Below are 22,505 nucleotides of genomic sequence, written 5' to 3'. Positions count from 1 at the left end.
TGGGTGAAGGGAGATGTCAGACAGTGTAAAATAGGACAAAATAATAGTTTATAAATTATCAAGGGTCCATGAGGGAGGTGGGAGCAGCGAGGGAGGGGGGAAAATAAGCTGATACCAAGGGCACAAATAGAAAGCAAATGTTTTGAGAATGATGATCACAATAAATGTACAAATGTGCTTGACACACAATGGATGGATATATGGATTGTGATAAAAGTTGTACGAGCCCCCAATGATTTTTTTTAAAAAGTTGTACAAGCCCCCAATAAAATGATTTTTTTAAATGGGGGAAAAAGGTGAACCACAAGGAAAACAAAAACAAAATGTGCTGGAAAAACTCATATTAAATTTGTTTTCTTTCTTTCCAAAGGGATTTTGCTATAGGAATCTGTAACAAAATCAGTGAAATGATTCAAGGTATGTATGTCTAACTTAGAATTACTAAGTAGCTTCTGTCGAGTTTATATTAACAGCCCTGGTGGTGTACTAGATTATACATAGAGCCGCTAACTGCAAATCTGCTGTTTAAACCCACCAGCCACTCTGAGGGCAACGAAAAGGCCAGCTGTGCACTCCTGGAAAGATTGACAGTCTCTAAAATCTAAGGGGGCAGGTCTACTCTGTTGTATACGGTTGCTATGAGCCTGAGCCAACTTGAAGGCCATGAGAGTTGAGAATATTTATTAAGTACTTAGTGTTTGTTACAAGATGCCCTCGTGGCGTAGTGAGTTATGCATTGAGCTGCTAACCTTAGGGTCAGCAGTTCAAAACCCCCAGTTACTCTGGAAGAAAGATGTGAGGTTTTTTTGTCCATTAAGTTATTCTTTATTAGGTGCCATTTATTTACTCATTCATTTAAATAATAATATTTAGTAAGCAGTGTCTGCTTGCCAAGAGAAGAAAGACCTAGTTATTACCGACTTCTGGAAAAGCAGCTACTGAACACTGGAGAGCATAGTTCTACTCTTCTTCCGTGCATGGCGTCATCATGAATTGGAATTGACTTTTTGGCCATTGATTTTTGTTTGTTCATTGTGCCAGAACTGTTCTAAGTCCTGAGGGTACAGTAGTGAGCAAAACAAAGCCCTTACCATTTTTACCCTCTTACCTTATATGGTGGTGATGGGGGAAGGGATCAATATAATAAAAATGGGCTCCTTCCAGTACTGTGGAGAAAAAGCAAGATGATAGAGAGGGCTAAGAGTAGGTAGTGGACAGAGACTTCTGTCTTCAGGAGGTTGCTCAGGAATGCCTCCAGTGTAGTGATGGAGACTGGAATGAAACATGAAGGAGGGGAGGAGTGAGCTATACAGATACATTCTGACAATGGGGGCATTCTGACTAGGAGCACTGGGCTCTTCACTCTGTTAATACCTCTCCGGCGACTTCCAGTTGCCACTAGAATCAAATCCACATACCTTTCCAGCGCTGCCTTCCATCCCGTGCTCATCAGGGATTAACTGTGCTCTCATACTTATAAGAGGCAGCGCGAGGGCTGAAGCTTTGCACACTTAGAGAATAGCACTTATGTTTTCCCTTTGCACTCTGTGACTTGGCAGCCTTGGTCAACGCATCGCTTTCCAGAAACTGAGCCACAATAACACTTAGTGTTTTGACCAAGGTCGCACAGCTAGTAAGTGTCCGGTTGTTTGGTTTTTTTTCCTTGCATGCATACATCATTATTCTTTGCCTTACCCTTCACCCACGTTAATATTGGCAGTTAGGCTTTGAAGTCCATGTTCTTGACCATTATTCTGTTTTAGGCCATAAATGTCTTAGGGTATTTGTTTTAACTGCCTTTCTATTATAAATTTTAGTGAAAGAAACTACTTAGTTTCTATAACTGATAACCATTACTTAATTAAAAGCTGGTATCATGTTGACCTTCAAAAGTATGTGGACCTAGCTGGAGAATATGTTGAAACACAACAACTTCCTTTGTTAAAGAAAAGTCCCTGTGATTTTTTATAGCAATATTTTTTAACTTACCGTCATATGTCCATACTAACCGTTATTTCACTGTGGAAAAGTCAGTGGTTTGCAGAGCGTAAGTTCACTCTTAGGCATCTTTGTAGTGCTCTGTGGATGAGAAGTTGTTATTCTCTCGCTGCAAAGCTGCTGTAGAGGGGAAATGGATAGCTGCACTGTTGGGTGGGAAGCAGAGGTTGGAGGTGATCCTCATGGATTTCTAGATGTCTCTGCGATAAAAACGATACTGCCATGCAAGCAGACAAAGTAATTCCACAAATAGTCTGTCATGTCCTGCTCACGATTCAGTATTAGAAGAAATAAGTGAAAATTAATATAATCAAATTGAATGTGTGTGTGTTTACCTAATGACTATATGTGTAAGTACAATGTGTGGGTTTGGTTTGTACACTATTAGAAAAAATAGTATAAATACAAAGCTACTTAGTACTAAGCCTTTTTTCCACTCGCAACATATATTTTATAAACACTGAAAATTAATATTGTTAAATACTTTTAGAAAAAGCGACTATGTACTCTAGTATAATGTTTAAATAATAGTACAAAATGCTTGAATGTTATAAACATAGTAAAATGCTACTTTTATTTTTTCATTTTTTATTAAAAGATTCTATTGGGGGCTCTTACAACTCTTATGACAATCCATAGATCAATCATATCAGGCATATTTGTGCATATGTTGCCATTATTTTTTTCTAGACATTTACACTCTATTGAGCCCTTGGAATCCACTCCTTTTTTTAAAAGCCCTTTTTAAATGAACATTTTTGCTAACTGAATCAGACCTTTTAAATCTTCGATATTATTAAGGTCAAGGTAAAAAATCTCTTAAGTGCTCTTTTTGCATCTAGGTTTAGCCACGCCCGTTGACTTGAAGCTGAAGTTGATCCCCATCCTACAGCACATGCACCATGATGCACTCCTGGCTTCCAGTGCTCGCCAACTTCTACAGCAGCTCGTCACAGCCTACCCCTCCACCAAAATGGTCATTGTTTCTCTGCATACATTTACTCTGCTTGCAGCTTCATCTTTGGTTGATACACCTAAGCAGGTAATTTCAATTTTCTTCTCTAAACTGCTTTCTGTAATAAATGTTCATATTAAGTGTACCATAAAAATAAGTGGCTTATGTTTGGGTAGCCTTAAGATTCCTGTCCCTGATTAAGATCAATTTAATATCCTTTTGCTTGCTCTTTGCTTCTCTATATTTACATTACTTATACTTGGGAGTCCTTAAAGAAATTGAGATAGAAAGCATATGGCGGGGTGTAAAGAAAAGAAGGAAGGATTATTATGCTAAGAACTATGCTAGACTATTACAAGTTGAATGATGAAAACTCCCAAACAAACTCACTGCCAGTAAGTCATTTCCCACTTACAGTGACCATATAGGACAGGGTAGCCCCTTCGGGTTTGTGAGACTTTATATCTTTACCGGAATAAACAACCTTATTTTTCTCCCTTGCAGCAGCTGGTGGGTTTGAACAACTGAACTTATGGTTGTAGCTCAGTGCATTGCCGCTATGCTACCTGGGCTCCTTAGTTAAATGATTGTCTCTTTTTATATACAACATGAGAAAGAAGCCCAAACACGTTTTTGTGGGCACATAGCTGAGAAGCATCAGGGCTGTGATTAAAAGCTAGCATTGAATCCAATCTAAAAGTCTCACCAAACTAAAATGCATTCTTACCGATGTTTGGTGGCAGTATTGCTCATGGCATTGCTTGTTTCCTTTATAGATTCAGCTTCTGTTGCAGTACTTGAAGAGTGATCCCAGGAAAGCAGTAAAGAGACTTGCTATTCAAGATCTGAAATTACTTGCCAGTAAAACACCACATACTTGGAGTAGGGAAGATATTCAGGTATGGTGACCTTTGAACATTTATATTCTATATACAAAAATAATCTTAACCTTTTAATAGAATAAATTGTTTTGTTTTACATTTTTGTTGTCATTATCATCTTTTAAATTATAGGTACCCAAAGCTATTTGGCCTACTGCCCTTTTTCAGAAGAAAATTAGCATTCCTCTGGCTCTTAAAAGATTTTGTACTATAGACCACAATCCAGGGTAAAATGTAGGTCTGTTTTTGCAATCCCCCCTGGATTGTTCCAGCAACCCATCTGTCCCGCCCTATCCTGCCCTGCCGCAGGGGGAGTTATCACCACTTTAGAAAACACTGTTCAGTGGTTGAATATGATGTGTGACAAATTACTTCATAAGTGGCATATTTAATATTAACACATAAGACTTTCATTCTCCCTTATTTGTTTATTTTAGTATCAAACTTGCTGAGTTAGTTTATTGTGCCAACCTGGCTGTTAAATACATGTGGGATTAATTGAAGGGTGGAGAAATAAATGGCTCGGTGAGCCTAGCCTTTCTAGTTGTCGAGTCTCTTGCTTTGGGATGGTCGCACCAGGGAACAGCTGCCATAGCAGCTCCCTGCTTCAGCTGGCCCCTTGAAGAAGCCACATGGATCTACCCCGATGCAGCCCTGGGTGCTGGAGCACCCGTGTAGAGACCCCTGCCAGTCGGAGATGTTTACACATTCACTGACTCGGCGTTCCTCCTGTAATCGGCATCATAGTGTGTGTTTTGTGAGATGGAGGAGGACGTTGTGGATTGGTGTTGGACATGTGGGTTAATGTTGGATCTGAGGGCTGGGGCAGCACTGGGTTGGGATGCTTTCTTGATGCTCACTTAAACTTTATATCAAACTCTCTCTTATACATGAATTTCTGTGTATTTGTTTCTCTAAAGTACCTAGACTAATACACTTGCCTTTCAATATCTTATTGATTTTACCATATCTTCATTGAGGCTAGTTAAGAAGCTTAGTTAAATTGTATACTTTTGGGGGCCAGACAACAGAAAAGGGGGTGAAGGGAGATGCCAGATAGGGCAAGATATGACAATAATAATTTATACATTATCAAGGGCTCATGAGGGAGAGGGGAGCGGGGAGGGAGGGGAAAAAAGAGGACTTGATGCAAAGGGCTTAAGTGGAGAGAAAATGCTTTGAAAATGATTAGGGCAAAGAAAGTACAGATGTGCTTTATACAATTGATGTATGTATATGTATGGATTGTGCTAAGAGTTGTATGAGTCCTTAATAAAATGTTAAAAAAATTGTATACTTTTATCCCTTCCTCCTTTAGTTTAGGGGGAAGAATTTAGCTACTGGCTATATTTCGATCCTGGATAGGACATGGCCAAATGTATTCCTCCTTCTTATGGAGATCAAAAGGCATTCTAAATCCTTTCGTTATGAGTACAGAAACAGACCTCACACTTTCTAGGCAATTTATGTGAAGTATACTGTTTCTTAGATTGAATTAATGCTATTTTCCCCCCTCAAATTCAGACTATTTCTTTACCATTCACTGATAATGGATATAACATTTTCTAAATTACGCCCTTTGAAGTAAGGAAATTGTCTTAGAGACCACATGTGAGCCCTGGCTACACAAGAGAGAAGGAGACTGCAGCTCCATATCTGCCCACGGCAGATGTCAGCCATGCCTCCACCCTCCGTCCTGCTTTACCCTAGTCTGACACCACCGTTCCTCCGTGGCACTTACGTAATTTGTGCATGATCTAAGAAGGGTTTTATTAGAGAAGCTACCAGATTACAAACTGTTAAGGATACAGTTTGTTTGTCTGAAGCACCTCCTTGCTAGCCTTGTTGGCAGGCGTGTTTCTCTCAAATATGTCCTTAGTCTCTCAGCTTTCCTTGGCGTATGGTTCATTCCAAGGGCTAGGAAGCCCATTCACTGTTCTGTCTCATGATCTTGGCGTGCCTGTTCTGCGCTGTCTCATGTGGAGACCTCTGATACCTCTGCTACCTCCTCCACTTTAAACAGGAGTTTCTCATGCCCTTCGCCGTGTCCCACTTTTATATCCAGTGGAATGACAAGACTGGCCAAATCCTCTCCATCTCTATGACATGCCCCCATCCATTCAATGAATGGGGTGACAAAGATTACGGCTAGAAGAGCCAGGTGAAGAAGCATTTCCACTTTACAACAGGAATAAAATGGAAGATGGTTGGAATTGGTTTTGTTTTCTTGGATTATGATTTTATCTCGGTGTTATTTTGTCTCTAGTGCATAAATTCAAAACATTTGAATTTCATGTGAAGAAAAACTAAGCGCTGTTTAACTTTGGTTGCCATTTTCTAGTACATTTCCAAATATTAGGATTTGATAATCACAAGTATTCCAAGATATAAGGTCATTTATAGTATCTATTTTGATGAGTAAATTAGTGTTATACACTTAAATATGCTTATTCTTCATTTTTCTTGCCAATTCTACTAAAAATTTAAATTTACTTGGTTAAGTTCCATCAAAACTACAACTCCAAACACCTTTGATTATTTGATTGAGGTGACTCTAAATGTAAAGTTCATTTTGTTTAAGTGGAAAAAAACCCCAAAACTCCATATTTGACCAAGACAACTTTAACTGCATAGATATGTTCTGTCTTTTAACTTATTTAGATATCTTTAAAATATCAACTCAAGGGCACACAACGGCAGCAGCAATGTATCTTTTTCTTTAATCTATTTTATCTGATATTAATAGGTCTGCTTCATCTTTCTTCGGGATTATTTTAATCAGCCTGGCAGTCTTTGTCATTTCTAAATGGAGCATGTGATCCATTTATGTTTAATGTAATTTATTATATAGTTTACCTTTATTTTGTTCTTTGTATTTTTCTTCTTTCTTCTCCCTGTCTCCCTTTTTTGGCCTTTTCTAGATTGTTTATTTTTCACATTGTTTTATTTTTAACTTTTTACTGTGAATCGGGTGATGGTTACAGAAGCAAATAAGTTTTCCATTTACCGATTCATACACATGTTGCTTCATGTCATTGATCACATTCTCTATCATATCGCAACAGCTGTGGCTCCTTCCTGTTTCCTGTTCCTATTTCTCCTCCTCTCCTAACGCTTTCGAATTTGGTGCCTTTGATCTCACTTGGTTGATATTCTAAGATGTGTGCACCTCCTTAGTGTGAGTGTTCCCCTTCTAGAACTGCCTATTGTTTCTCTGAAAATTGAGCCATGTGAGTGGGTGTCTTTTCAGACCTGAAATAATTAAGGGCCAGTCTTAGAGGTTCCACCAGTCTCTATCAAACAGTAAGTTTGGTCTTTTACACAATAGTAAATTTTGTTCCCCATTTTTCTTCCATAGTAGCTAAGACCTTTTAATCTTCTCACTTTTCTGATCCCTTTCAGAGAAGTTGATCTTGATAGTCAGGCACCATTTAGTTATTTTTACCTCAGTGTCCTGAATACTGATGTTCATGTAGTCCATTAGTCCAGTGGACTAATTCACTGTTTTCTAAAGGAAGTGATCGTGCTCCCCTGGGGAGCACTGGAGCGAGTCAGGGAAGTCTTTTAATTGTCTTGGGCATGCGTTAGTTTTTTGTTCATTTTTTTTTTCCTGGAAAAGAAGTGGTAGGCCAGTTAAGTTTGCAAACCGATGGACTAATTATTTCCATGTGTCTTTGATTTCGTCACTCCTCGTTTTTCTGGATGGGGAGAAGCCAGTCAATATTTGCATCTTAGATGGCTTCTCACAAGCTATTAAACTCTAGTCTCTGTTTATAAAAGCAGAATGTAGGATATTTTCTTTGTGGACTGTTACGCTAATTGATTTTGGTTTAGCCCCAAGACTGTGGTCCTGAGCCTCCAGGCCCCATGATTCATTCCCTAAAGGTGTTTGACTATGCCAGCAGCTTCATGTGACCATGTAAACACGGTCTCAGAAACCCAGCAGGCATTGCTACAAGTCAGCACTGAGTCCATGACAGTGAGTGTAGGTGTTAGGAAAATAGGAAGATGATATGGGGCAGTGTTTGTTCGCCTGACTTTACAAATAGGAAGGAAAATCAAACTCAGTAGTCAAAGACAAGTTCTTCTGAGGCAGAAGTCACATGTCTCTACCCTCCAGTTTTCTTTATTAATTCTGACAGCTGTCCCTTCCAGAGCACTCTTTTGTTCTCTGCTGGTTCGATAATTCATAGCAGTGGTCTCATAGAACTCACAAACAATGTATTTTTGAGGATTATTAAGGAAGTTAACAGGTTACGATTCAGGTTTAGAAATGCATGGGATACAGTTCTTCAGTCAGACCTGTCTCTGGTCCTCCGTCTTCAGCCATGTGGCCCTCTAGCCTCTGTCCTGCTCAGACAGTGTTACAAAACTCCATTAACATTGTGGATAAATACCAAAAGAAAAACATTCCTCTCTGCCACGAATCTCAACTCTAAAGACACTTGGCTGTAGATCTGTGGGTCTGCTAACCTGGGCACCCTCTGTGAGGAAGGGAGCCTCTTGCTCAAAGACTTGCAGATTTCTGGCTCAGGGTGTCCAGACATGCGGCTCTCTCTGTCTTGGTGCTGCTGCTGCTCCTCCTTTGCCATTTCCACCATGTCTGTGTGACAGTTCTCTTGCTAGATGAAGGAGGTTCAACACATTCCTTGCTCTTTTGTTCTTTCTTCTTCCCCAGAAATCTTTATTGTGGATTAGGTGGGGCTTTACAAATCAGAGTGTCCCTTTTATTGATTGATTAATTGATTTATCTTTTTTTATCATTTTATTAGGGGCTCATACAACTCTTATCACAATCCATACATACATCAGTTGTGTAAAGCACATTTGAACATTCGTTGCCCTCATCATTCTCAAAACATTTGCTCTCCACATAAGCGCCTGGCATAAGCTCCACATTTTCCCCCTTCCCTCCCTGTTCTCCCTTCCCTCATGAACCCTTGGTAATTTATAAATTATTTTCTCCACTCTCTCTTCCTCCCCCTTCATTTTCTCCTCTCTGCTCTGATCAGACATGTCCCTCTCCCAGAGCTGCAGCTTCAGTGCAGTTCTCTGAAATAAATTCTTCTGGGGGGAGGGGGAGGTATCTACGAAGTTGGGATTGGGGCTGGCCCCTCAAACCTCACCTTAATTATTTTACATATCATTGTTTTACATTAATCAACTTAAACAATTTATCAGATAGTCCGATGACTTGCCCTGTTTCATGTCCCTACTTTTTCCCCTCATTCTCTCACTTGTTTGTATGATCATGCCCTTCCCCCAAGTTACCACTTAGCTGCCCTCTAGCCTGTTGCTTCCCCTTCCGCTCTCTCCCATTCCACCCCGGGAATTCATCAAAGTCTGTTTCTTTTGGTGTGAAAACTTTTACTTGATTAAAAAAATAATAACAGTAATCTCATACTTGTCCTTTTGTGACTGAATAACTTCACTCAGCATGATGCCCTCCAAATTTTTCCATGTCTTAAAATGTTTCACAGTTTTATTCTTCAGTGATGTGTGATATTCTATTGTGTGTGTGTGTGTGTGTGTGTGTGTGTGTATCAAAGTTTCTCTATACCATTTCTTCGACTAATGAGGCGTTTAGGTTGTTTGCATCTGTTTTTGCTATTGCGAATACTGCTTTGATGAACATAGGTGTGCACGTCTGTTTGTGCTGTGTTCCTTATTTCTGTGGACTAAGTCCCACGTAATGCAATTGCTGGGTCATTTGCTGGAAGAAGTGCTATGCCGCTTTCCATGGCGGTTATACTGTTGCACAGCCCACCGGGGGTGTGTGAAGGTTCTAGTGTCCGCATACCCTCCAGCACTCATTTTCTGCTTTTTCTTAATTGGCTATTAATGAATTGCTGTTATTACTGTTTTGATTTTCATGTCTTGAAAGGCTAGTGATTGCATCACTCTTTCATTTTTAATGTTTTTACTGGTACCTAATCCACATATCATACATTTAAGTAGTTAAAATTGTTCAATCTTATAAAGAAGAATTATACAGTCCTTACCACAATCAGTTTTAGATCATTTTAACACACACACACACACACACACACACCCTCTCCCCCCACCCCCCGGTGAACTTGCCTTTAAGATGAATTGTGTAATCACAATCAATTCTAGTGCTCCTCCCTTCATTGTTTAATCCTGAAATCCCCTCACCATCTCTATCTCCCACCCTCCGCCCCTATGAACCCTTGCTTCAGTTACCGTTCTACATCCACTCTTCTGTGCTTCACAAACTGGGAAACCCAATAGAGACAATAAAACGCAATATCAAATTAAGTGAGAACGATAGAATAATAATAAGATAAAAATACAGATAATGCGGAGGAAAGAAAAGACTACCCTCAATATGTACAAAGCCAGGGAAGAGTTTGTCAGCGACCCCTTAAGAGATACTTGCATGCAGAACAAACTCAGGTTGGGTCAGTAGGGAGGTCAGCTGACCAAGTATCAAGTTTGATCCAGCATAATCAAGATCACTTGTTTTTCTAATGCTAGTGAGCTACCCCTTCCTGCTTCTTGGATGGCTCATTTTAAATCCAAAAGGTTGGCAAGCCAGCCAGTCTCCAAGCTAGAGTTCCCGTACACCTAGTTTACACAGTCCCTCTCAGTTATTTTGTGAGAGTTACAAAAAATTGTGGCTAGAGGAACCATATTGTACTACACCACAGTATGCAACAATATTTACCTCGGTTGCCTTTGATTTTTGCATCCCTCCCTGTCTTCGTCAGCCTACATCAGTTTTTCTACCTCCTTATTGTGCATTGTCTTCTCCTTCACCCAAGTTAACATATATGTACTTCTTTCTCCCATCCTGTCCCAGTTACTGTCAAAGAAAGTTTCCTTTAGTGATAACATTTCCTTGAATCATAGTTGCATACAATATTTTTAAGAATCCTGCTTTCATACAGTATTCTTTTGCAATTAACATTCACTCAGCATTATGCCCTACAGGTTCATTCCTGCTACGTAGATTATTTGTTTTTAATATCTTGCCTTGTTTTTCCTGTGAATAATTGTTTTTAGAAATGGTGAGATATAGAACTTTAATTTTTTTAATGTGGTTTAGATGAAGGTTTATAGATTACATCCAAAAATTTTAATCCCCTCCAGGCACCATCACTCATCCGCTTCCTCCCAGTGGTTTCTGTGGGTAAATGCTGCTCTTTTTATGCTAAATGGTTGGTTATTCCACAGAGAAGAGTTCAGTTCCATACCTAAGAAGTAGCTCAGAGCCATGGTCTTGAAGCTCACACATGTCTGTCTGACCACTCAGCCTGGTGTTCTTGGCAGTCGTGAGTCCCGTTCCATATTTCATTCCCAGTTTGCCCATGACATCTCAATGTGACTCTTCTCAGAACAGTTCTTTGAGAAAATCTGAAATTCATTTTACTTCAGGGATTTGAGAGCACATCTGAACTCCATTTACATCCCTGTAAATAAGTATGTTATTTTTTTCTTACTATATGAATTTTTTTGTTTTGTAAGTTTACTGTCTTTCTGCGTCTTTTTATTTGCACTACTTTTCTTTCTTTCTTTGAAAAGCCCTTTATTGAGAGTCTATAAACACTAATAAAAGCTCCCGATGTTACTTGTCTGAAATATCTTCATTTTGTTACCATTCTTGAAAAGTACTCTCTCTGGGTGTAGGTTCTCAGAGCATACCATTCTAATATGTGTGGTTTTCTTGTAAACATGGCTTTAAAAAAAGAAACGAAACTTGACCAATGGTTACCATGGGTGATGAAGGAAAATTTTTTGCTTAGGGGGCATTGAGTTAAGGGTGGTGGAATAATTTGGAAAAGGAGATCAATAATGGTTGTAAAACACAAAGTATAATCAGTGACACGTGTTGAAGTTGTTGGGGGAAAAACCCAAAATAAACAAAATCTGAAGCTGGCAATTTTTCAGGAATACGGTTCTGAGAAAATTTCCAATTAAGTTATCTATCAAAGTTTTCTCCCTCTTCTTTTTAATTTTATTATTTTTTACTAGTTTTATTGGCATATGCTTCATGTAGCATGCAATTTAATCAATTATATTAAGATGACTTGTGCAGACATTCCAATTGAAGAACATTTTCTTCTTAGACTCACTGTTAGACTCATTTCCCACTCTTTTCCCCTGAAATGCCCCTAGGCATTTTCAATCCAATTACTGTTTTTATATATCTATCCTGTATTTCATAGAAAGAAAGTCCTACAAGCCACAAAGAGGAAACAAATAAAAACCCAAACAGCAATGGCTAGGCAGAAGAAGTCCATGCGAGCCAAAATACCACCATGAGTCCATCACCCGGATGAGATTTATAGAGCAGCTTGAGATTTTGAGAACGTCTCAACAACAGAGGTTATACCACTCATTGAGCACTAGTGACAGAAGACCTGATGAGCTGTGTAAGGACATCAAGAACATCATTTAGGGAAGAAAGCCAAAGGTCCTTAAAAAGAAAGGACCAAAGTAGATGTTAGAAGAGGCTCTAGAACCTGCTCTTCATGATCGAGTAGCTGAGGCAAAGGGAAGAAGAAACGATGAAGTCAAAGAGATGAACAGAAAATGTCAAAGGGTCGCTCAAGTAGACAAATCAAATATTATACTGAAATGTGCAAAGACCTAGAGTTACAAAGCCAAAAGGGAAGAACAGACTCCGTATGTCTTAGGACAAAAGAAGAAGGAGAAAGAAAGAAAAATATTACAGGCCTCAGATGCAATATTGAAAGCTTCTCTGGGCAACATAATGAATGATGCGGGAAGCATCCAAAACGATGGAAAGAAGAATACAGTCACCGCCAAAAAGAAATAGCCGGCATTCCGCCATTTCAGGAAGGAGCACATTGGCAGGAGTCAGTGGTGCTGAAGGCAAAAGCTTAAACTACACTGAAAACATTAGCCAACAGCAGGGCTGTGGGGATTGATGAGAGACCAATTGAAATGTTTCAACAGGCTGCTGAAGCACTTGGGGCATTCACTGTTCTATTTCAGGAAATTTGGCTAGCTGACAGGAAGAGATCCACATTCTCAGCCATTCCAAAGAAAGGTGACCCAGTAGAATGTTCACATGGATAATATGTTGAGGTAAAATTGTGTTGAGGATCATCTAACAGCGGTTACAGCAATACGTTGACAGGGATCTGTCAGGGGTTCAGGCTAGATTCAGAAGAGGGTGTGGAAGAGTGATGCTGGTGTCAGATGGATCTTGGCTGAAAGCAGTAAATACCAGAACGATGTTTACTTATATTTTATTGACTGTGCCAGGGCATTAGACTGTGTGGATCGTAAAACTGTGGATAACCTTGAGGAAAATGGGAATTCTGGAACCCTTCATTGTGCTCATGGATCAAGAGGCAGTTGTGTGAACAGAGCAAGGGATTACTTCATGGTTTAAAATCAACAAGGGTGTGCATAAGGGTTGTGTTTTGTCAACAGTCTTACTCAATCTGTCTGCTGAGCAAATCATAAGATGAGCTAGTATGGGAAGAATGTGGCATCAGGATTGGAGGAAAGCTTTTTAACCTAAGGTATGCAGAGGATACATACTTGCTTGCTGAAAGTAAGAAGGACTTAAAACAGTTGAATCAAGGAATGCAGAGTTCAGTATGAATTACAACTCCTTGTAAAGAAGACCAAAATCCTCACAACTGGACCAGTTGTCAAATATTTTGTCTTGGTTGGATCCACAATCAATGCTCGCGGAAGCAGCAGTCAAGAAGATACCAAGAGACGTGTTGCATTGGATAAATCTATTATGCAAGACCTCTGTAGAGTATTTAAAAGCAAGGGTGTTAATTAGAGGACTAAGGTGCACCTTACTCAAAGCCATGGTATTTTCAATAGGCACGTGGAAATTGATATTGAATAAGGAATACTGAAGAATAATTGATGCATTTGAATTGTGCTGGCAAAGCATATTAAAAGTACCGTAGACTGCTAAAAGACAGACAAAAGTATCTTGGTAGAAGCATGATTAGAGTGCTCCTTAGAGGCAAGCATGGATGAGTCTTGGTTTCATGAACTCTGGACATGTCAGGAGAGACGAGTTCCTAGAGGACACCCTGCTTGGGAAAGTAGAGGGGCAGTGAAAGAGATGAAAACCTTCCCTGCGATGGATTGGCACCGTGGCTGCAATAATGGGCTCAAGCCTAGGAGCAATTGTAAGGCTAGCCTAGGAGCAAGCAGTGCTGTTTCCTGTTGTGGATAGAGCCACTGTGGGTTGGCACTTACTCGATAGCACCAAACAACAGCAGTGTGGAGAAAAACAGAGATGGATATTATAAATGCATATACATGTTCATAGCTCACTTCCCTGAAAAACAACAAACAGGTGCTTGTTCTCGGTGATAACTTGGATGCCTTTGTCAGAAGTAAAGAAGTGACCAGGAAGGGGAAGAGATTCGTTCACTGGGCTTTAAACTAAATAGGACACACCATCTGTCAGCTTTTAAACCCTCTCTTAACTAAGCATAATTAGCTAGAGGTCTAGACTGTGAGGATAAATAGTACATCACTTCATAGGCTTGTTAATAAGTTATAGGATTAAAAGTTTTCAGTAGATTAAGTCATAGAACAGTTTTAGACTAAAAAGTAGTAGAGAAGCCTCCCATACAAAAGTAAAAGATTAAACGGAAAATTTCATAGGGCAACTCAGTAAGTCAGAGCATTATAATGACACGTGCAAAAGACCTGGAGTGAGAAGACAGCAGGACTAGCATGCTCAGAATTTCTCAAGCTGAACTAAGGAAAAAAATCCAACACTCAAGTTAATGTATTTAAAAGATTCCATCAGTAAAATGCTGAATGGTGCAAGAAACATCTTTTTAAATGATAGAAGGGCCACACAGAGTCACTGCCCAAAAAGAATTGGTTGACATTAAACCATATCTGGAAGCAGCATATGACTGAGAAAATATGATACTGAAGGAAGAATTCTAAGCTGCACTGAAGGCATTATTGAAAAACAAGACTGCAAAAATTGATGGAATGTCAATCTAAATGTTTCAATAAGCTGATGAAGTACTAAAAGTACTCACTGGTCTATGTCACGAAATTTGGAAGACCTGGCCAACCAGTTGAAAGAGGTTAATATTTTTGCCCATTCCAAAGAAAGGTGATCCAACAATACAGAAATTATCAAATAATATCGTTATTTCATCTCACTATCACCAAGTCAGTGGTGACTCAGTGACACCTCCGACCCCCCGTGGGTTTCCTAGTCTATAACTGTCTTTCTCTCATGGAGCTGCTGGTTGTTTTGAACTACTGACCATGGTGATTACAGCCCAACTGTAAGCCATTACACCCCCAGAGCTCCATTGCTATATACAAATAAAATTATCTCGAGGACAATTTAAAAATGATTTCAGCAGTACATAAACAAGAAGCGGCCAGAAATTCAAGCTCGACTCAGAAGAGGATGTGAAATGAGAAATTATTGCCGGCATCAGGTGGATCTTGCCTGGGACAGAATACCAGAAAGATGTTTCTTTTTGTGTTACTGGTCATGAAAAGACATCCAACACGTGTGGGTCATGATAAACTTCATATAACGTTACAAAGAATAGAATTCTAAAACATTGACTTGTGCTTATGTGGCACCTTTATATAGACAGAGGCCACCATTTGAATAGAACAAGGAGATAACTGCATGTCTTTAAAAAGTGCGTGTCAGGATTGTGTCCTTTCACCATACTTCATCTGTATGCTGACCAACTAACGGAAGAGGCTGGACTATATGAAGAAGACACAGCATGAGAAGTGGGGAGAGGGTCATAAACAGCCTGTGCCACGTAGATGCCATAACCTTGGATGCTAAAAGGCAAGAGGACTTGAAGCTCTTTGGGTGAAGAGCAAAGACTGCAGCCTTCAGTTTGTGTTACACCTCAACATAGAGTGCACTAGATCCTCACACCTGGGCCAATAGAAATATTGTGATAAACACAGAATTTCATTTCGCTTGGATCCATAGTCATTGCCCATGGAAGCAGCAGTTAGGAAATCAAATGTATTGCCCTGACCATTGAAAATGTTGAAGAGAAAGGATGTCATTTAGAAGTTTGCTTGGCCCGAGCCATGGTATTTTTAGTTGCCTCATTTACATGTGAAAGTTGGTTAATGAATTAAAAACCGAAGAAGTGATGCCTTTGAATTACAATGAACAATCAAAATACCGTGGACTGCCAAAAGAAGTAAATCTTTCTTGAAAGAAATTTAACTAGAATTCTCAGAAGTGAAGATGGTGAAACTTCATTGCATATACTTTCTGCATGTTATCAGGAGAGACCAGTCCCTGAAAAAGGATACCATGTTTGGTGAGGTAGAGGGTCCGAGATAAAGAGTAAGACTCTCTAGGACACAAAGCTATGGATAGGGGTAGAAACATAGGTGTGCACTTATGTAAATATACTAATTCATAAAAATAGAGGTATTGGGCTATGCACATACATTTATATGGCAATACATTGAGGAAGTGGACAGACTTTGGGCCTCTGCTCAAGCCCTCCCTCAACGCAAGAACACTTTGTTCTAACAACCTGGCATTCTGTGATGCTCTTTCCCTGCCACGATCACTGAAGGCAAAAAGGGTGCATGAGAAAATGTGAGGAAGAAAGCTGATGGTACCTAGCTATTAAAAGATAAAGTATCTGGGGTCTTAAAGGTTTGAAGTTCAACAAGCAGTCACCTACCAGAGAAGCAACAAGTCCACATGGAAGAAGCACACTTGCCTGTGTGATAGTGAGGTGTCAACAGGATCAGGTAACAGGCCTCAAAAGACCCAAAACAAACCAAAAAAGCATGTTGAGAACAAGGGTGGTCAGAGCAGAGATTCCCCAAACCCATCTGTAGGCAATGGGACATCCCTCACAGAAGGGTCACAAGGAAGAGTCAACCAGGGCGCTGTATAGCACCGATGAAACACAATATTCCTATGGTTCCTTGAGGCTTCCTCGCCCCCCACTATCAGGACTCCAGTCCTGCCTTTCACTGTGGGCTAGACTGGAGCATGTGCACAGCTATAGATAAGAGCTTACAACATGTGGAATCCAGGCCAGAAAAGACCTCAGGAACAGAAATGAGAGTAGTGGTACCAGCAGGGTAGGAGGGAGGGAGACAGTGGTCAGTGTAAAACAGAAAAATTATAATTTATCGAGGGGACAAGAGGAGCTGATGCAGCTCAAATAGAAAGTAAATGTTTAGAAGATAATGATGCAACATTTGTACAAATATACTTGATACAATTGATATATGGAATAAAATCTTAGAAAGGAAAAAAGGAGTAAGACCCTGAGTGAAGTGGATTGATGCAGTGGCTGCAGCAGTGAGTCCAAACATAACAGTTGTGGGGATGGCAAAGAACTGGGCATTGCCGAAATGGACAGCGTGTTCCTCCTGTATTATTGACATAGAAGAATCATGTTTCCTTGGGCTTCTCTTGGTGGTGGCATTTTTAACTTACTTCTCATGGGTTAAAAAGGACTTTATTCTTTCTTTAAAACCCAGAGCATGTCGCCTGAGGAGACAATTTAGAAGAATGTTGATTTGACCCGTGTGTTCATTTCCCTTTGTATTTCAGGCACTCTGTGAATGTGCCCTTCAGACTCCTTATGACACCTTGAAACTCGGCATGTTGTCCGTCCTTTCCACACTGTCAGGGACCATCGCCATCAAACATTACTTCAGCCTAGCTTCAGGTAAGGAGAAGAAAGTAGGTAATGTGTTCTTGCATCTTTCATTGCTGTTTTTTCTAGTTATTTCCTTTGATGCTTGAAAAACAGGAAAGGTTTCCACCTTAACTTGCGGTATTAATCTGATCTGTTTGAAGATGATTTCTTAACTGATGGTATAATTCTTCATCCTTGATTTTTTTTTATCCTTGATCTTAACTCAAGGATATTGCTTTTCTAGATTTGCCCTTTTTTTGAATTTATATGTATATTTTTGAGGATGCTTAAAATAGCTGGCTTTTATATGTCTCTGACTCAAAGTGCCCTTTGAATTTAAGAGCATCTCAAAGGCCAAGTAGTGGTGAATTTTCAAAACAAATGTCATAGGCTTCCTTTCAGATGTATATTATCCTTTGGCAAATAATTACAATAAAACTTCACTCCAGTTCAATAATACTCTCCTAGTTGTCTACCTCCCTGGTAGTCTAATTATGTCAGTAATTTTGTACCCAAAGCAGTACATTGTTTTGCATAAAATTTGTTGTTTTATATTGTAGACCTGTAATTCTTAAGAAATTACTCATTTTAATCTCTCTAGTAGACATTCCAGGTATGATAAACTTCTTCTGACAGTTAACATTTACCCCAAGCCACACTCAGGATTACCGCCAGGGCGGTTAAAGACTAACTCCGGAATACCTTCAATGCCACCCAGTGATAAACTTTCTTATCTAACAATTCGATTAAATTTTGATTTTAAATGCAAAGTTTATGGAACATTGCCAAATAAGTGGCTTGCCAACACCATGTTAATTTGAGTTGAGTTTATAAAGAACTGTAGTGGACATTTGTCTTTTTCATGGCCCACAGCATAGAAGCTTACATTTAAGTCTTGATGGGAGACTGCAAAAGACCTGGTCATCTCTTGCTGCGCTTCCATTCCAGCTTGGTTGCACACAAGTGGCCTTAACTTTATTATTCATTCCCTGAACCACAAGCTGAATTGGCACCCATAGAAAAACCAGCTGGGGCATGCAGAGCCTATTCTGGGGAACTAGCAATCAGTGCAACAACATCCATTTTCAAGGGTCAACTATAGCAAACATTGTTTGCCCTGTCTGATACCTGTGGCAGCAGTGTAAGGTGCTAAATAATAAATAATAACTCATGGATTGATTCCATGGTTTCTACTGCCATCTTGGTTGCCTATTAGCCTTGCTGAATAGTCCTATTGATTTTCTGAGCTTAGTTTGTAGAAATTTCCTGAGCAACCCTGTATCACTTATCTATTGCGACAAACCACCCAAAAACTTACTAGCTTCAACTCTGGGCTGACGTGTTTTCTCCTGTTCTGGGAGTTAGCGAGCTTAGCCGAGCTTTCAGCTGGGCAGCACTGCTAGTTTCACATGGAGCCATTCATACTGTCTATAGTGGCCCGGATCCATGAGAAAGAGTGTTTTAAGAGGGAGGGCCTCACTTACAACTGCCAATTAAATGGCTTTCAGCTAAGGCCCATGGTTTCTCCTCCATATGATACTCCAGCAAGCCAACTTGGGCTATGTTTACTACATGTTCTCAGCAGGCTAGGTAAGCCATAAACATATGAGTGCTTTTCAAGCTCTTTTGCATGCATTACCTTCTCTAATGTCCCATTGGCCAACACAAATGACATGGCCAACCTCAGAAAGACCATGACACGATGGATTAAGCATTCGACTGCCAACCCCAAGGTCAGTGGTTCAAACTCCCCTCCAGCTCCTTCAGAGAATGATGAAACTGCCTGCTTCCAAAAAGATATACCGCCTTGGAAACTAAGAACAGTTCTACTCTGTCCTATAGGGTGACCAAGAGTCTGGATCATTTCAATGGCACTGGGTTTGGAAGAACATAATGGGAAAGTCCCATTGCAAAGAGCAATATCCTCAGAGGATAAAATAGTTTATTACTGGCTTTTTTGTAAACAATCGGCCCTATACCTAATGTACATCCAATAAATTCTTTTCCTGCATAAATCAGCCAGTCTCCATTTCTTAGCTTACAGTTACCATCCTTTAATGACATCACACTTTGAAAGAGCTTTTGTAGGCAATGAATTAGAAATACCATAAAATTTTTGAGTTTTTCAATACTGGTTCTTATTGATTGTTCAGCCTAAAAGATTAGGCAGATACAAGTTTAAGCATTGAAAGTGAAGCTCACAAAAGTTCCATGATAATAGGTCCAACTTAAAAATAATTCACCAACTGTATTGTTGTCAAATTGAAACTGATTCATAATGGCCCTATTGGACAGAGTAGAACTGCCTCGTGGTTTTTAAGACTATAATCTTTATGGAAGCAAGCTATGACATCTTTTTCCGGGGCAGAGGCTGGTTTTTTGTCTTGTTTTTTGTGCTTTTGTTTCTTTGTGTTTTTTTTAGTCCTTTTATTGGGGGCTCTTAGAGCTCTTATCAAAATTTAAATATCCATTGTGCCAACACATTTGTACATATGTTGCCATCATCATTTTCAAAACATTTTCTTTCAACTTGAGCCCTTGGTATCAGCTCATTTTCCCCTCCTTCTCCCACCCTTCTTCCTCCATGAAACCTTGATGATTTATAAATTATTATATTTTCTTATCTTACACCGACTGCTGTCTCCCTTCACCCTCTTTTCTGTTGTCTGTCCCCGTGGGAGGGGTTATATATAAGTCATTGTGATCAGTTCCCCATTTCTCCCCCACCTTCTCCTTACCCTCCTGGTGTCACTACTCTCATTATTGGTCCTGAGAGGTTTTTCTGTCCTGGATTCCTTGTGTTTCCAGCTCTTATCTGTACCAGTATACATCCTCTGGTACCTGGATTTGTAAGGTAGAATTGGGATCATAATAGTGGGGTGTGGAGGGGGGCCATTAAAGAACTAGAAGAAACTTGTATGTTTCATCTGTGCTATACTGCACCCTCACTGGCTTCTGTCCCCTTCTGAAAGAGGATGTCCAATTGTCTACAGATGGCTTAGGGTCTCTACTCTGCACTCCCCACCTTCATTCACATTGATAATGATTTTTTTGTTCTGGGTCTTTGATGCCTGATACCTGATCCCTTCGACACCTCTTGATCACACAGGCTGGTGTGCTTCTTTCATGTGGGGTTTGTTGCTTCTCAGGTAGATGGCCGCTTGTTTATCTTCAAGCCTTTAAGACCCTAGATGCTATATCTTTTGATAGACAGGCACCATCAGGTTTCTTCCCAACATTTACTTAAACACCCATTTTATCTTCAGTGATCATGTTGGGAAGGTGAGCATCACAGAATGCCAGGTTATTAGAACAAAGTGTTCTTGCGTTTGAGGGAGTGCTTGATTAAAGGCCAAATTCCCATCTGCTAACTTAATACTTAATATTTCCCTATCATCATATATAAATATTTTTACACATGTACATGCCTATATTTAGACCTCTAAAAATGCCCTTTGCCTCCTAGTTCTTACCTCTGTTTCCTTTTACTTTCCTCTAGTCCCACTACCATGCTCAGCCTTCATTTGGGTTTCAGTAATTCCTCTCACTTACGTAGCACTTGATCAAGCCCTACCAGAACTCCTACACCCTCCTCACCGTCAATTTTAGATCACTGTTTGTTCCCTTGTCCCTGGGTTTGTTAACACCCACTTCCTTTCCCCACCTCCCCTTCTCCCATGTCCCCTCAGAACCGCTGATCCCATTGTTATCTCCTCCAGCTTGTTTATCCTGCCTCTCATCTAGATAGACCTGCAGAGATAATAATATGCACAAGCAGCAAAACAGAGCAACAAAAGAAAGCTAAACAACAACAAAAATGACAAAAGAAAAGCCTGTAAATAGTTCAAGGTCTGTTTGTTGACCTTTAGTGTCAAATCTGATGGGGTGCCACACCCTGGCCCCAAAGTCTTATTTTTGGTATTCGCTTAGGACCTCCTTGCCCTACTCCCCTTGCTGTTGTGTTTCCTGATCTTAGTGTTTTGCTTCAGTGTGGTGGCATTGGATAGAGCACAGTTCCTTTACTTTGTCTCTAGTGTTGTCCCCCGTAGGGCTGTGGGTCAGTGAGGAATGTTGTGTCTTTTACTGGGGCTGGCCATGTGGTCCTCTCTGAGTTGGCTGCTGTGAGTGGGGATATCATCCTGGAGGCTGGTGGGCCAGGGTGTGCTCCACATTCTCTTCCTCCCCTTCATTTGCTCCCATGTGCTCTGATCAGACATATCCCTCTCCTTGAGCTGCAGTTTCAGCGCTTGCTGTCTTCTGAAGTAAATTCTTCTGGGGGAAGGGGGAGCTGTCCACATAGTTGGGATTGGGGCTGGCCCCTCAGACCTCTCTATTGGTTCCCTGCTTCATACCGGTGTGTGCATTCACATCTTGGAGCACAGGTTAAAGTCTGGTCCCTCTTGTGAACACATTTTTAAAAGAAATCTGAATGGTAATTTCACAGAAGCAGAAATTTATTAATGGTTACTAGGACTTGAGAGGCCAAGGGGAATGGGGAGTTCTTGCATAAAGGATATTTTAGTTTATGTTTGGTGTGATTTAAAAAAATGTCCGAGCGGAGACTCCTGCCCAGAGCCTGCACGCCTCCGAGCCGCCTCCTCCTTCCCGGCTGCGAGCGCTCTGCCGGCGGAAAGGAGCAAGAAGAGTATGGTGCAGTGATGTGGAAGCACCTGATGTCCCAACAAAGGAAGCCTCAGAGGCATGCTCTTGATGATAAGTGAGGGCGACCAGTCAAATTATTTGTTCAGACACCCACGTGGCAAGTGAATTATAGATCGCTGCATCTCTGCCCGGATGACAAGGGTGGATAAGACAAGGGTTCTCCAGCTGACCTTTCATAAACTGTATTCACAAATGCGAGGGATAACATGGAAACTCACTGTAGTGACTCAACAACAACAAGAGAACGGAGCGAAAACTCAAGCCATTTAAGGTTTCATTTTCAGTCTGTCTCGGATTTGCTGACTTTATGGGCAGCAGAAACATTCATGGAATGAAGTGTAAACGAGCCCCAGT

At 40.3% G+C, this 22,505-nt stretch overlaps 1 protein-coding gene across 2 annotated transcripts in view; it reads left to right on the top strand.

The window, feature by feature from the left end:
- Nucleotides 1-22,505, top strand: part of INTS7 (integrator complex subunit 7) — a 96,032-nt gene that overhangs the window by 30,498 nt on the left and 43,029 nt on the right. For both annotated transcript variants that reach the window (XR_012779391.1, XM_075530098.1), the window contains exons 5-8: nt 371-417; nt 2,841-3,040; nt 3,730-3,852; nt 17,402-17,519. Coding sequence is in view for 1 of the 2 variants with exons in the window: in XM_075530098.1 (XP_075386213.1) it covers nt 371-417; nt 2,841-3,040; nt 3,730-3,852; nt 17,402-17,519 (488 nt within the window). In the remaining variant the exon portion in view is untranslated. The remainder of the gene's footprint in view (nt 1-370; nt 418-2,840; nt 3,041-3,729; nt 3,853-17,401; nt 17,520-22,505) is intronic.

The sequence above is a fragment of the Tenrec ecaudatus genome, chromosome 1 (assembly GCF_050624435.1).
Source record: "Tenrec ecaudatus isolate mTenEca1 chromosome 1, mTenEca1.hap1, whole genome shotgun sequence".
NCBI lineage: Eukaryota > Metazoa > Chordata > Mammalia > Afrosoricida > Tenrecidae > Tenrec > Tenrec ecaudatus.
Note: the sequence above shows the minus strand (reverse complement) of the source record. Positions and strands in the feature narration are given on the sequence as shown.